General features: G+C 47.4%; 1 protein-coding gene across 1 annotated transcript in view; it reads right to left on the bottom strand.

Moving 5' to 3' along the window:
* SNX8 (sorting nexin 8) overlaps nt 1-13,965 on the bottom strand; it is a gene marked incomplete at its 5' end in the record, with an annotated part of 31,195 nt that extends 17,230 nt beyond the window's left edge. The window contains 4 exon segments of the mRNA XM_084641291.1: nt 13,559-13,677; nt 13,679-13,719; nt 13,722-13,821; nt 13,823-13,965. Of these exon segments, the coding sequence (XP_084497417.1) occupies nt 13,559-13,677; nt 13,679-13,719; nt 13,722-13,821; nt 13,823-13,965 (403 nt within the window).
* Nucleotides 13,966-14,420: the final 455 nt, after the last annotated feature.

Here is a 14,420-nt window from a genome sequence, read left to right as displayed (position 1 = left end):
CATACTCAGTACCTCCCTCTGCACAACGCCCTGAGCATCACCTATTATACCTAGTCATGAAGCCAGCTCCGCGTTTCTGTTACAGGCCAGATTTGTTCTGTGAATCAGCTAGGAGGCCTGCATTTCCTGTCTGTGCAGCTCCCACCACAACAGAATCTGCCAAGCTAAGTGAATACCTAGCTCAGCACTCTTGGATCCTGTCTAGAACAAATTGTGAAAGGAAAGAAACTGTTATTTTACACTGCGGAGTAGGAATTAAAATATTACTTTCATATGTCACTAGAAAGAAAGGAGGCACTTCACTTGACAGAACGTAATTATTCTCTATGATAGTATAGTGGGGTATGTGGAAATTAATTAGTCCCATTAATAGCTTTAGCACCTCCGTGCACTGAAGCTCCAGACAAGAGGCTTCTTGAATAGGGCAGCCAACTGGGCAAATTTTTACTCAGAGCAAGCTCTGGATAAGATTCCAACTTCCCGCACCAAGGGTCATGCGTCCTAGGTGGTGCAGCTTCTTACAGTGAAATCAAGCACCCAGCTGTGCAGCTTAGACAGACAGGTTCCCCAATAATTCTAAGTAATACATTATCAGTGAACTAAGAGTGGCTCTGAAATACAGACCGCCTCCCTTGGGAACAACCTAATACAGAAAGGGGATATTAATCTGGGGTACTCCCTTACTAAACAACATATTGCAGCTCAGCTAAACAGCTTGACTTTACTGCATAATTACACATACTGTGCAACAGGTAAATTCATATAAATGCTTCCCGGGTCACAGGAAATAGAGATTCCTTTCCTGTTTCCAATCCCACTGTAAAGGGAAGCTATAACCATGCTATCCTTCCAAGCAGGCAGGACCTGGACCACCTGGCTGAACTGGCTAAACGTTTGTGAGCAGAAAAGATCTGGCTGCTTTAGGATCAATAGACGTTAACATCCTCCAGTGACTTAACAGAGGGGCTTTGAACAATAGCTCAACAGAAGGTAACTGTATAACACCAGGGTATGGAAAAGGAAATTAATTCACAGAAGGCAGAATCAAAGGCTCCTTATCTTAATTTGAAAGCCCTGTCTTTATGATAAGGTTTTACATTCTGTTTGCTGTAAGCCCAGATAAAGCAGAAAACTAGTCCATCTGCAATTCCACCAACACACTGCTTCAAGACATAGAGATCAGGCAGTTTGTTCAGTTTTCCTCAGATATTGGACTTTTTTAAGTAAAGCAAATCAAATCCAGGACAAGTGACCATACCCCACAAGTCTAGTTAGTCTTCAGATTCCTGCTAATGTGACTCAAAGAAGCGAGCCTTGAAACCTCAGCATTGCTCAGGATAACAAATCACCTGGCAACTGCCTATATAATAGCGTCTAGAAGATTTACGTGCCAGAACTTGGAAGAAATCAGTGCAATCTGATTGAATGTTAATAGTGTTTACTCATGGATGACATTGCAACATATCTGTTCTTCCAGCCAAGAGACAGATGCTACAAAGGCTTCTACTGGACTAGGAAAGGGGGAAGGAGAGGTAGAAGACAGTGAGGTCAGGACAAAGGTATTGAGGTAAAAGGCAGGTTGGTTCTCTAATGCAGTAGAAGAATCCTCCCCCATTTCATCTTTGATAGGGCAGCACTTTGATAAGTAAATCTTTTATCAAAGGCAGTACCACTTCAGCTTGGTAATGATATTAAATGCCTTCAGTCAACAGTACCCAACAGACACAAATCATCCCATACTGTTAAAATCAACCCACAGAATTAATTCACAGTCCTACAACCAGAAAAGCACCTGAAAGAGATGATTTCTCCTTTCCTAATCCAACACCAAGAGGGATTTTAAATTACTTGGTTGACTCCTTAGGAGGTGTACAATTTGGGGCCACAGCTTCTTTCACAGAGATGCTGTCTCATCAAGGAGACTAATCACTAGTTAGATCAGCTTCAGAAGCTCTTCCCCACCTTGTAACCCTCTATTTCCTCTCCTTCCACACCCCACAGGCCCTCTGAGCCATCCAAGCTTTTCTCCTAACCGCTCTTCAGCGCCTTCACCCACTTCTGACTTCAGGCCTTCTTCCATGCTGCCTCAGACATCTGGAGCAGCCTTCTGAAGCACACCAAACTCACCACCAGGCTTCTGACTATCCACCTATTCCCATGAAGCATTCTAGCAATTGTGACCATACTGGGATAGTTGAGTTTGCTGTCTTGATTTGTACCCTCTCAAGCATTTAGCTTGGAAACTCCTCGGGACAGGGACTGGTTTTCTATTTGGCACAGTTCTCCCAATGCAGTGTACACAGACAGCACGATCTACATGATAAATACCCCAGTGCTTGTTCCAAATTACAGATTAAAGAAGCCTGGCGCAAGGGCATGCTTTCAAGTAACTGTCTCCAGATGCAGAATATACCCCAGGACAAGGGCTGAAATGTTAAGTGAATTCTCCATCTCTTGATGGAGACTGGATGCCTTTCTGGAAGATATCCTTTAGCCAAACACAAGCGAATACATGGATAACTGGGTGAAATTTAGTGGCCTGTGATACACAGGGAGATGAGACTAGATGATCTAATGGTCCTTTCTGGCCATAAAAATCTGTGAATCTATAAAAACATGCAATTAAACATCCCATTGTAGAGAGGGCTTATCTTATCCCTGCTCCATACCTAAACCCAATTCGCTGAGAGTACCCTTTTCCACCTTCAGGTTATTTAATAACTTATTTCATGTGTAGACTCAAGGCTATCTGAGCACCTCACACAGAACTCCATGCTCCTCTGTGCTGTCATGTGAGTAACTCACTTCAGAGGAAGAATGACAGGAAAACAATCTTCTAAACAGAGACTAGTTAAAATGTGACCAACCCATTTCCTGAGAGGACAGGGTCAACCAACACTAATGCAGAACCCCCTCCTCCATATGCCAATATTCACTCCCCATCATCCAGCTTGCTGACATATAAAATAAAGTAAAAATTCCACAATAAGACACTTGCTCTCCTCCAAACCAGAGGTTCAGCAAGAAATGGCAATCCTTAGAAACAGACAGGAGGAGAAAGATGGGCATTCAAAATTTGAGAAAAAGAACCTGCAGGAGGAATCCTGAATCCTCCAACATTTAGCTGTAACTCTCAGAACACTGGCATAAATCCACCCAAATTAATGTTCAGAGCAACCCTATGAAAAGTATTCAGCCTCCAAAGGGTTAATAATGTGAATGGCCCTCATGGGGTTTAGAGCTTACACTGCACAATAGGGGGAAAAAATGCAGAATGAAACCCCACCTTGAGGATCTCTGCAAGACATGTGTTGCCCATCATAATTTTAGGCAATTTTAGGCATTTTACTCCTAAACCTTGCATTACTCTTCCTGTCTTCATCTATTATCAAGCACCCCCTTATTCTCCTAGTCCCCTGCCTAACACCCACTTCTTCAATAAATCCTTTCTCCTCATCAATAATCCCAGACCCAATCTCTCCTGAAATGTTTTGTAGCTTATTTAAATTGCAAGATTGTCTATGCATCCATGTCTATGCATGTGTAAATTATGATACCACACACATAAATATGTATTAACTAGGGCTGTTGATTAATCACAGTTAACTCACACGATTAACTCAAAAAAATTAATAATCATTAAAAAATTGTATCGCGATTAATCGCAGTGTTAATCGGACTGTTAAACAATAGCATACCAATTGAAATGTATTAAATATTTTGGATGTTTTTCTACATTTTCGTATATATTGTATTCTGTGTTGTAATTGAAATCAGTGTATATTATTTTTTATTACAAATATTTGCCCTGTAAAAATGATAAACAAAAGAAATAGTATTTTTCAGTGCACCTCATACAAGTACTGCACTGCGATCTCTGTCGTGAAAGTGCAAATTACAAATGTAGAATTTTTTGTTACATAACTGCACTCAAAAACAAAACAATGTAAAACTTCAGAGCCTACAATTCCAGTCAGTCCTACTTCTTGTTCAGCCAATCGCTAAGACAAACAAGTTTGTTTACATTTATAGGAAATAATGCTGCCCTCTTATTTACAATGTCACCAGAAAGTGAGAACAGGCATTTGCATGGCACTTTTGTAGCCAGCACTGCAATGTGCCAGATATGCTAAACATTCATATGCCCCTTCATGCTTCGGCCACCATTCCAGAAGACATGCTTCCATGCTGAGGACGCTTGTTAAAAAAAAATGTGTTAATTAAATTTGTGACTGAACTCCTTGGGGGAGAATTTTATGTCCCTCGCTCTGTTTTACCCACATTCTGCCATATATTTCATGTTATAGCAGTCTCGGATGATGACCCAGCACATGTTGTTCATTTTAAGAACACTTTCACTGCAGATTTCACAAAATGCAAAGAAGGTACCAACGTGAGATCTCTAAAGATAGCTACAGCACTGGACCCAAGGTTTAAGAATCTGAAGTGCCTTCCAAAAATCAGACAGGGGCGAGGTGTGGAGTGTGCTTTCAGAAGTCTTAAAAGAGCAACATTCCGATGAGGAAACTATAGAACCCGAACCACCAAAGAAGAAAATCAGCCTTCTGCTGGTGGCAGCTGACTGAGATAATGAAAATGAACATGCGTCGGTCCGCTCTGCTTTGGATTGTTATCAAGCAGAACCCGTCATCAGCATGGACACATGTCCCCTGGAATGGTAGTTGAAGCATGAAGGGATATATGAACCTTTAGCGCATCTGGCACGTACATATCTTGTGACGCCGACTACAACAATGCCATGAGAACACCTGTTCTTACTTTCAGGTGACACTGTAAACAAGAAGCGGGCAGCATTATCTCCTGCAAATGTAAACAAACTTTTTGTCTGAGCAATTGACTGAACAAGAAGTAGGACTGAGTGGACTTGCAGGCTCTAAAATTTTACATTGTTTTATTTTTTAATGCAGTTATTTTTGTACATAATTCTACATTTGTAAGTTCAACTTTCATGATAAAGAGATTGCACTACAGTACTTGTATTAGGTGAACTGAAAAATACTTTTTCTTTTGTTTTATTACAAATAATTGTAATAAAAAATATAAAGTGAGTATTGTACACTTTGTATTCTGTGTTGTAACTGAAATCAATATATTTGAAAATGTAGAAAACATCCAAAAATATTTAAATAAATGGTATTCTATTATTGTTTAACAGTGCGATTAATCGCTTGACAGCCCTAGTATTAACAATAAATTGTTCAAAAACATCAGCATGTGTAATACAACCTGGGTGACCAAGCAGGTTAAACTTGCACTTGTACTGGTTGTGTTCTCAGACCAGCAGTCAGAGAACACAAAAGGATAACTTCAGAACAGCTGCCAGTATTTTGGGAAAAACACTACCATGGAATTAATATTAACCCTACAGAACAACACACTCTAAAACTGCTCAACATTTTTCACTCTACTGTCAAAGAAACCAGTTTAAGAACAGACCCAAGATTCTTGGCCAGGACTAGTGGATAATGGTGTGAATTCTTTGGTATGAGTAGCTGCATTCAGCCAACTGATAGAAGAAGTTAAATGCACCCCCTTGGAAATAATAAAATATTTAACCCTTCTTGTTATGTATGCCCTGTGTAGAGCTGTACAGCTACACCTGTGAAAACATTCCCTTTGATTTCAGCAGACCACCACATAGTAATGTTTACATATAGCACAGTATATATGCCAGAGGCATCAGGTATGAAGTGCTCCATGAAAGCATAAGGGAGTGTTAGTAACAAACAGAAGGAATTTAGCTACCTTCTGCAATCCATCCCTTTACATAGAGAATAACTCAAAGGAAGCTGCTCTTTTTGCACTCTTATGTCAGCATACACAAATTTGGGTAAAAATAGTCACGGATACCATCCATCCCTTGGCAGTTCATTGATAAATTCCCTGTGTGCATACACCTAGTCCAAGACGACAGGAAGACTCCCAATTTGCACTCTCTATAATTGGTCATCTATAGGATCACAAGACCTGCAAGTCTTTATTGTGCAAATTCCACCTGCAAGTACAGGTCGCTTTGCTACACTATATCAATTTTGTATGCATGCGTGCACACACATTTACTTTAAAAAGAGGAAGGTTTGTCTAGTGCAGGGATTGGCAACCTTTGGCAAGTGGCCCATCAGGGAAATCTGCTGGTGGTCCGGGACGGTTTGTTTACTTGCAGCGTCTGCAGGTTCGGCCCATCACAGCTTCCACTGGCCGCGGTTTGTCGTTCCAGGCCAATGGGGGCTGCGGGAAGCAGCATGGGCCAAGGGATGTGCTGGCCGTCGCCTCCCACAGCCTCCATTGGCCTGGAACGGTGACCACGGCCAGTGGGAGCTGCAATCGGCCAAACCTGCAGACGCTGCAGGTAAACAAACCATCCCGGGCCACCAGCGGATTTCCCTGATGGGCCACTTGCCAAAGGTTGCCAATCCCTGGTCTAGTGGTTAAAGCACAGGACATAGAATCAAGGGGTAGGAGTTTTATTCCTGGGCAAATTCTGTCAAGTCAAACTCTCCAAACTTTGTTATCCCCATTTTACAGACGGGGAAAACTAACAACTCCCTACCTCACTAGGGTGTTTTGAGATTAAGTTAATTCATGGTTTTAAAGTGCTCAGGCATCCTCAAATGTAAGGTGCCTTAGAAGTATTTATTATGTTAGCAACAGCAGATTTCCTACAAGAAGACAAAAAATGTTCTGGAAGCAACAAAGCTAACCCCTCAGGAAGGGAAGCTGAAATTTCCTCATCATTATCACAGGTCAAAGCCTCAGGGAGAAGAGGTGGCTTCACATCTCAAAAGAGGAAAGCCAGAGCTGTACATTTATGCATGGGGAGACCTCAGATTTCCCCTTGGCAAAAACAGATGTTTCACTCACACTTCTGAGCCAGGAGCATTGAAACAATAATATAAGTATCATTCATCAGCATGTCCCTTCCCCTTCCACAAAAACCTCAGGAGTTACAGATTAAACCTATCATCTATTTACTGGTTTCAGAGTAACAGCCGTGTTAGTCTGTATTCGCAAAAAGAAAAAGGAAAAGGAAAAGAAGTGCCACAAGTACTTGCATCTATTTACTATATCAGTTAACCCCTCTGTCTCCCCTCACCTCTTAATTCCCCCTTTCCTGTCCATACCAACCTTCCTTGAACATCTGGCTTGTCCCCCAACTGAAAATTCAATTTGTTTTCCCTCCCTCATCTTATGTTGAAAGGTCTTGCATAGTTTGAAATGTCAAAGAGAAAACACGTTTCAGAGTAGCAGCCGTGTTAGTCTGTATTCGCAAAAAGAAAAGGAGTACTTGTGGCACCTTAGAGACTAACCAATTTATTTGAGCATAAGCTTTTGTGCATCCGATGAAGCGAGCTGTAGCTCACGAAAGCTTATGCTCAAATAAATTGGTTAGTCTCTAAGGTGCCACAAGTACTTTCTTTTTTCTTAGAGAGAAAACAGTAACTCTAAAAGTGTGTTGCAAGGAAGCCCTTCCTTCCCCCATCAACGGGCCTAGCATGCTTTTGATATTCAAGTGTTTGGAGTTTTTCTTGTTTTTACATCTCCTGTAAATTCATCTGATCTACCAGGACGAGACCCAGGAGAATCCAGTCCACTTTGTCCAGTAGAATTTTCTATTTACTATGCAGGTCTGTGTTCAACATGAAAGAGAAGGCATTCTTCTGACCAGGTTCAAAGTAAGCTATCCATTACGTTTCCCTTCAGCTGTAACTTCTGTTTGCTGAGGGCTTGTGAATTATACTGTCTTTGCTCCCCCCTTCTCTCCAACATACAGCTGCCTGCAACCTCCATCCCATGCCGACCTGCCACACACACCCAAAAAGGACACCTATTCAATTCCATAATAGATCATTACAAAGCATTTATGATGTGGGGACTAGCAAGATCTTGCTCTTCACTTTTCATTTCTCTCCAGCCCAAACATTCCTGGTGAAGATCTTTTAGTCTCAAGCCTGTGTCTTGGAGCTTCAGCACTTGCACGGGCTGCTCCAGCCTTCACTTCTGATTCTGTGGATCAGGCAGGGAGTTAATGGCACCACTCTAAACATTTGGGTACTGTGTTACCTGAAGACTGTTTAATAAAATAATGACACTTCGCATTTCTACAGCGCCTTTCAGTCACAGACTTCAAAATGCTTCACAAAGAAGGATAAGTATCATTCTCCCCATTTTACAGAAGGGAAACCTGCAGCTAAATTAAATCATTTGTCCAATGTCACACAGTGATTGTGAGAGAACAAGGAATTGATCCCAAGCCTCCTGAGCCCCAGCCTTGTGCCCTGTCCACTCAACTTTGCTGCTTGTTCTCCAAGTGATTACGTGATTTTCCAAGTCTCGGTAATACAAGGAGTCCTTATACTCTACACAGAGCACATTCCATCCACAAGCAAGGCAGAAGATCATAGTCCCAATGTGCAGCTACAATAATAAAAATAATAATAATTAACTGAGATACAGCTACAAATTGGAGAAATAACAGGATTATAGGAAAGACTCCATTGAGGAATATTTCCATGGACTACAGAGAAAGCAAAGTCATGGCCAGTGCAGACTTGAGTCCTCAATTCAATATCAATAAACTGTTGCTCTTAAGGTATGGATGTGACAGAAGATAAAAAGCAAGCAAACAGTAACTGAAACAAAGCTTAGCCCTCTGAACTCAAAAGATAACCTGAGCTTAATGACTAGGCATGTAACTGCTGCCCAAAACACTTTCCTGTGTGAAGATGGTTTTCAGGAAGTCACCAGCCACCGCAGCCTTGCTAGAATCTCCCAGCAAGAAGAAACTGCATTAGGTACATTCCACGAGTAGTTCTAAAGTTAGAAACTGTCAAGCTTCTGCAGTCCCCACCGCCCCATTTACTCAGGCCTGGAGAACCCCATCCAAAGGGAACAACTATCCTGCTCTACTATCATTTCTTTCCTCCCTTGCACATGAAGCGGCTATCTAAGAAGAAAACTAGGGACAAAGTATTTTAACTATAGATTTATCATGCAGTAAAATAAGTGCATTGGCAAAAGACCAGTTTGGAGACAACACCAATTAAACCAATCTCTCACCCCGCTTCCAAATATTATTGAAGAGTAGAATTCCCAGCCAGTGCGTTTACAAACCTTATTTTCAAAACTGAAAGCTTCAGGGGGAGGAAGTGGGCAAATTCCACTTGCCTGCAACCGGTACAATTCTCTCCTCTCTGGTGCACAAGGTCTGCACACACAGTTAAAGATTTACCACTAGAGAAAAATAAACATCTGGATTTAGCAGTGCACTTGGCTTTCAGGACTAGCCATAAAAATCATCGGTTCCAAACAAGCTGCAATACAGGCATAAACAACCAAAAAATTAATTTACCAGTGCCAGCTATTTTCTGAGAGAGTGACTTGCACCAATAATAAAAAAGTTACTTTTTAACCTTCTATAACCAGATTCTGTTTAAAAGTACCTTTCATTCTAGGGACAAGGAAAGGCAAATAGATTGTCCACCTGTCCCTCTACAGAAAATCCATCAACAGCCTGTCTGAAGCCTCACTACTGTAGAGAAGAGAAGTCTTTGGCCTTCCTAGAGCATACACAGCCAAACTGTGGTGGTTCACAGAAGAGGAGCTCAACCATCTCAAACTAAACAGGGACCATCAAACCCACACCACGATGCTAGAGATAAAAGTAATGGTTCAAGTTCCTCCAGTCTACCCTGCCTTCCACAGCCAAGGCTTCCTTCACTAAAACCCAATTCACTCCCACAGTTTACAATATTTGTCAGAGGAAGACAAATGAAGATGAGCAGGTCAGTCAGTTACAGAAGTACTAGACAGAAACAGCCTATGCCAAAACACCATCACTGTTTCATCATTATAAGCCTCCTAAAACAGCCAGATCAGAACTTTCCACAACAGACACGCCTAACCAAGCTTGTTCTCTGGCACTATAAAACACCATCTCACAAAGACACTTGTTCTAATCTCTTACATTGGTCCTTGGCAGCAACAGCCCAGATTTATTTTACAAACATGACCATGGGGGGGAGAAATGCAGTAACCCCATATCTGTAGGGTTAACAAAAGGACGCACATACCTGATGCTGGAAGCAATCCTACCAAACTTCTTATTTCTTTCATGCATAAAACCTACTTACTTTTTGTTAACTCTACCTTTGTGTGTTTTCAAGTGGACACAAAACACTACCCACAGAACAATAATTAGTGATCAGCTGTCTGAACCTGCTCTAATTAACTGTATCCCTCTCTCCTCCCTCAAAGAGAAAACTGGCAGAGAAGTGTCCTTCTGCAATTGATATCTGATTAATATCCAATAGATCAGCTTTCAGGGGGCTGTACTCTGCCTTTCAGAGAGATGGAGATGATCATACAACTGTCCCTCCCATCTTTAATTACCAGGAGTCTAGTGAATTAAAAAACATATATTAAAAACAAGTAAATAAGACACATCAGAAGCTCCCTCCCGTTCTCATTGCATAACTAGCATTAGCAGAATGTGCTGCAAGTTTCACACAACGTCATGATCTTAAGAGCAGCTCCCAATGCTGAAGTTTTAAGAAAATGCAGCTGAATGTCTTTTTCAAGTTAGGATTTATTTTTGGCTTGCCTCAATTGGGAAAGGAGAAGTGGTCCACATCCTGGAGAGTCTGCCCAGACTATCTATGACGACAGTACCTAGCAGACTGCATCATAAATTTCACCAAGTGTTTAAAGTGTCACTGAATCCACTTACATAGCCACAGTAAAACAAAACACACTAAAAAAAATTCATTTTAGCAGCTATGAAAGTGTCCAGCTATATAACTCCCAGTGAGAGTGTTTTACAGTTTGCTAGACTATTCGGTTTTTAGATTAAATTATGGAGAAGGGAACCATTAAAAATGTATCCACATCTTTAACAAATGCAAACAGTGCCCTGAATGTACTGTGGTCTTGTTCACGATTCATTCAGTATAAAAACCACTCGACTTTGCAATCCATTAGCCCTCTCTACCCTCCAGTGGTAACAGCTTCCCTTACAGGCAGGCCCCAACCTCAGCCACGATACATGAGTTCACTACCAGCTCTCTCCCTACACAAGGAGGCAAGCTAAGCACAAGATGAGAATGGACCCAACTCATGCCTGAGGTCAAAACCTTGGAAAGACTAGTCCAGTAAGCCAGGTCCTAACAGACCCCATGATCCACAGAGTCACTGGGCAAGTCAGTTTGCCTCTTTGTGGCTTGGTCATCGCCAAGATATGGGGAGGGCACATCAATACATCTCGTCCCTGGGAAATGGGACTGGCCAAGGCATCTCTGCAGACCAACACTGTGAGCGTGAAGTCTTCTTTGGAAATGGGTGGAGTGGGGCAGCCCTGGTACATGCCATCACATGGCCCCAGCCCAGCTGTCCAGAGAGGGGAGGCAGCTCTGACATGCCTCCTTCTCAGCATTTTTTCAGGGGTGAGGGCAAGGGAGAAGGCAGCCCTGACAAACACCTTCCCCTGCCTAACTTATTTGGGGAGGCCGAGAGGAGCAAGGAATCCCTGACACCCCCAGTTCAACTGAAAGAGAAAGAGACAGCCCTGAATCCTGCCACCTCCTATGTCCATCTCCCAGTTGGTGGAGAGAAGGAAGAGACAGCACCGACACCCCCGCCTCCTGCACCCAGCTCCCTTGGGTTGGGGGGGGGGGAGACAGACCCCGACCCCCCCCGCCCGGCTTCCTTAGGTGGGGGAGGGGAGCAGACACAGCCCTGACACCCCCTCCTCCTGCGCCCGGCCCCTGGGGGGAAGACACAGCCCTGACACCCCCTCCTCCTGCGCCCGGCCCCTGGGGGGAAGACACAGCCCTGACACCCCCTCCTCCTGCGCCCGGCCCCTGGGGGGAAGACACAGCCCTGACACCCCCTCCTCCTGCGCCCGGCCCCTGGGGGGAAGACACAGCCCTGACACCCCCTCCTCCTGCGCCCGGCCCCTGGGGGGAAGACACAGCCCTGACACCCCCTCCTCCTGCGCCCGGCCCCTGGGGGGAAGACACAGCCCTGACACCCCCTCCTCCTGCGCCCGGCCCCTGGGGGGAAGACACAGCCCTGACACCCCCTCCTCCTGCGCCCGGCCCCTGGGGGGAAGACACAGCCCTGACACCCCCTCCTCCTGCGCCCGGCCCCTGGGGGGAAGACACAGCCCTGACACCCCCTCCTCCTGCGCCCGGCCCCTGGGGGGAAGACACAGCCCTGACACCCCCTCCTCCTGCGCCCGGCCCCTGGGGGGGGAGGGGGGAAGACACAGCCCTGACACCCCCTCCTCCTGCACCCGGCCCCTGGGGGGGGAGGGGGGAAGACACAGCCCTGACACCCCCTCCTCCTGCACCCGGCCCCTGGGGGGGGAGGGGGGAAGACACCGCCTCCTCCTGCACCCAGCCCCTGGTGGGGGGGAGGGGAGAGAGACCCTGACACATACCCCCCTCCTGCGCCCGGCCCCTGGGGGGGATGTGGGAAGACACAGCCCTGACACCCCCTCCTGCGCCCGGCCCCTGGGGGGGCGGGGGGGAGGGGAGAGAGACCCTGACACATACCCCCCCTCCTGCGCCCAGCCCCTGGGAGGGAGGGGGGAAGACACAGCCCTGACACCCCCTCCTCCTGCGCCCGGCCCCTGCGGGGGGGGGAGGGGAGAGAGACCCTGACACATACCCCTCCTCCTGCGCCCGGCCCCTGGGGGGGGAGGGGGGAAGACACAGCCCTGACACCCCCTCCTCCTGCACCCGGCCCCTGGGGGGGGAGGGGGGAAGACACAGCCCTGACACCCCCTCCTCCTGCACCCGGCCCCTGGGGGGGGAGGGGGGAAGACACCGCCTCCTCCTGCACCCAGCCCCTGGTGGGGGGGAGGGGAGAGAGACCCTGACACATACCCCCCTCCTGCGCCCGGCCCCTGGGGGGGATGTGGGAAGACACAGCCCTGACACCCCCTCCTGCGCCCGGCCCCTGGGGGGGCGGGGGGGAGGGGAGAGAGACCCTGACACATACCCCCCCTCCTGCGCCCAGCCCCTGGGAGGGAGGGGGGAAGACACAGCCCTGACACCCCCTCCTCCTGCGCCCGGCCCCTGCGGGGGGGGGAGGGGAGAGAGACCCTGACACATACCCCTCCTCCTGCGCCCGGCCCCTGGGGGGGGAGGGGGGAAGACACAGCCCTGACACCGCCTCCTCCTGCGCCCGGCCCCGGGGGGGGGGGGGGGAAGACACACAGCCCTGACACATACCCCCCCTCCTACCCCCGGCCCCTGGGGGGGGAGGGGGGAAGACACAGCCCTGACACCCCCTCCTCCTGCGCCCGGCCCCTGGGGGGGGAGGGGGGAAGACACAGCCCTGACACATACCCCCCCTCCTACCCCCGGCCCCGTGGTTACAGGGGAGGAAGAGAGAGACCCTGACACCCCGCCCGGCTCCCTTGGGTGGTGCGGGAGACAGGCCCCGACACCCCGCCCGGCGCGCTTGCGGGGGAGGACACCGCCCCAGCTCCCGAGGCGAAGCAGCCCTCGCAGCCCCCCTACCCCCCGTTCCGTACCGGTGGCGGCTCCGCCCGAGCCTGCGGGCACCTCCCCGTCCATCTCGCCAGCGGTCATGTGAGCCCGGGATCCCCGCCACCGCCCTCCCCTTCCTGCTCCGCGCCCGCCCCTCAGAGGGCGGAGCCGGGGGCTGGAGAGTCCGACTCGCCCGGCCTGCCCGGGGCCGGGCTGAGGGGAGGCGTCCGGGGCTCCCGGGCCTCGTAGGCTGAGACGTGAAGGGGCGCAGAGGGGGGAGGTGAGGGGCGCAGAGGGGGAGATGGGCCACCCGGTGGGGAGGAGACACGGGGAGGGGCGGAAGGGAACCCCATGCGGGGAGGGAGCGGGGCCACATGAAGTGGAGCAGAGAGGGGAAGAAAGAGCGAGGAAGCAAGGGGGGACATGAGGGAGGCGGCGGAGTCACTTTCATGTTGTCAGGTTTCAGAGTAACAGCCCTGTTAGTCTGTATTCGCAAAAAGAAAAGGAGGACTTGTGGCACCTTAGAGACTAACCAATTTATTTGAGCATAAGCTTTCGTGAGCTACAGCTCACTTCATCGGATGCATGCTGTGGAAACTGCAGCAGACATTATATACACACAGAGATCATGAAACAATACCCCCTCCCACCCCACTGTCCTGCTGGTAATAGCTTATCTAAAGTGATCATCAGGTGGGCCATTTCCAGCACAAATCCAGGTTTTCTCACCCTCCACCCCCCCACACAAATTCACTCTCCTGCTGGTGATAGCCCATCCAAAGTGACAACTCTCTACACAATGTGCATGATAATCAAGTTGGGCCATTTCCTGCACAAATCCAGGTTCTCTCACCCCCATACACACACAAACTCACTCTCCTGCTGGCAATAGCTCATCCAAACTGA

This window comes from Lepidochelys olivacea (genome assembly GCF_965140295.1).
Source record: "Lepidochelys olivacea isolate rLepOli2 genome assembly, chromosome: 10".
In the NCBI taxonomy this organism is placed as follows: Eukaryota; Metazoa; Chordata; order Testudines; family Cheloniidae; genus Lepidochelys; species Lepidochelys olivacea.
This window is presented reverse-complemented; position numbering and strand designations above follow the sequence as displayed.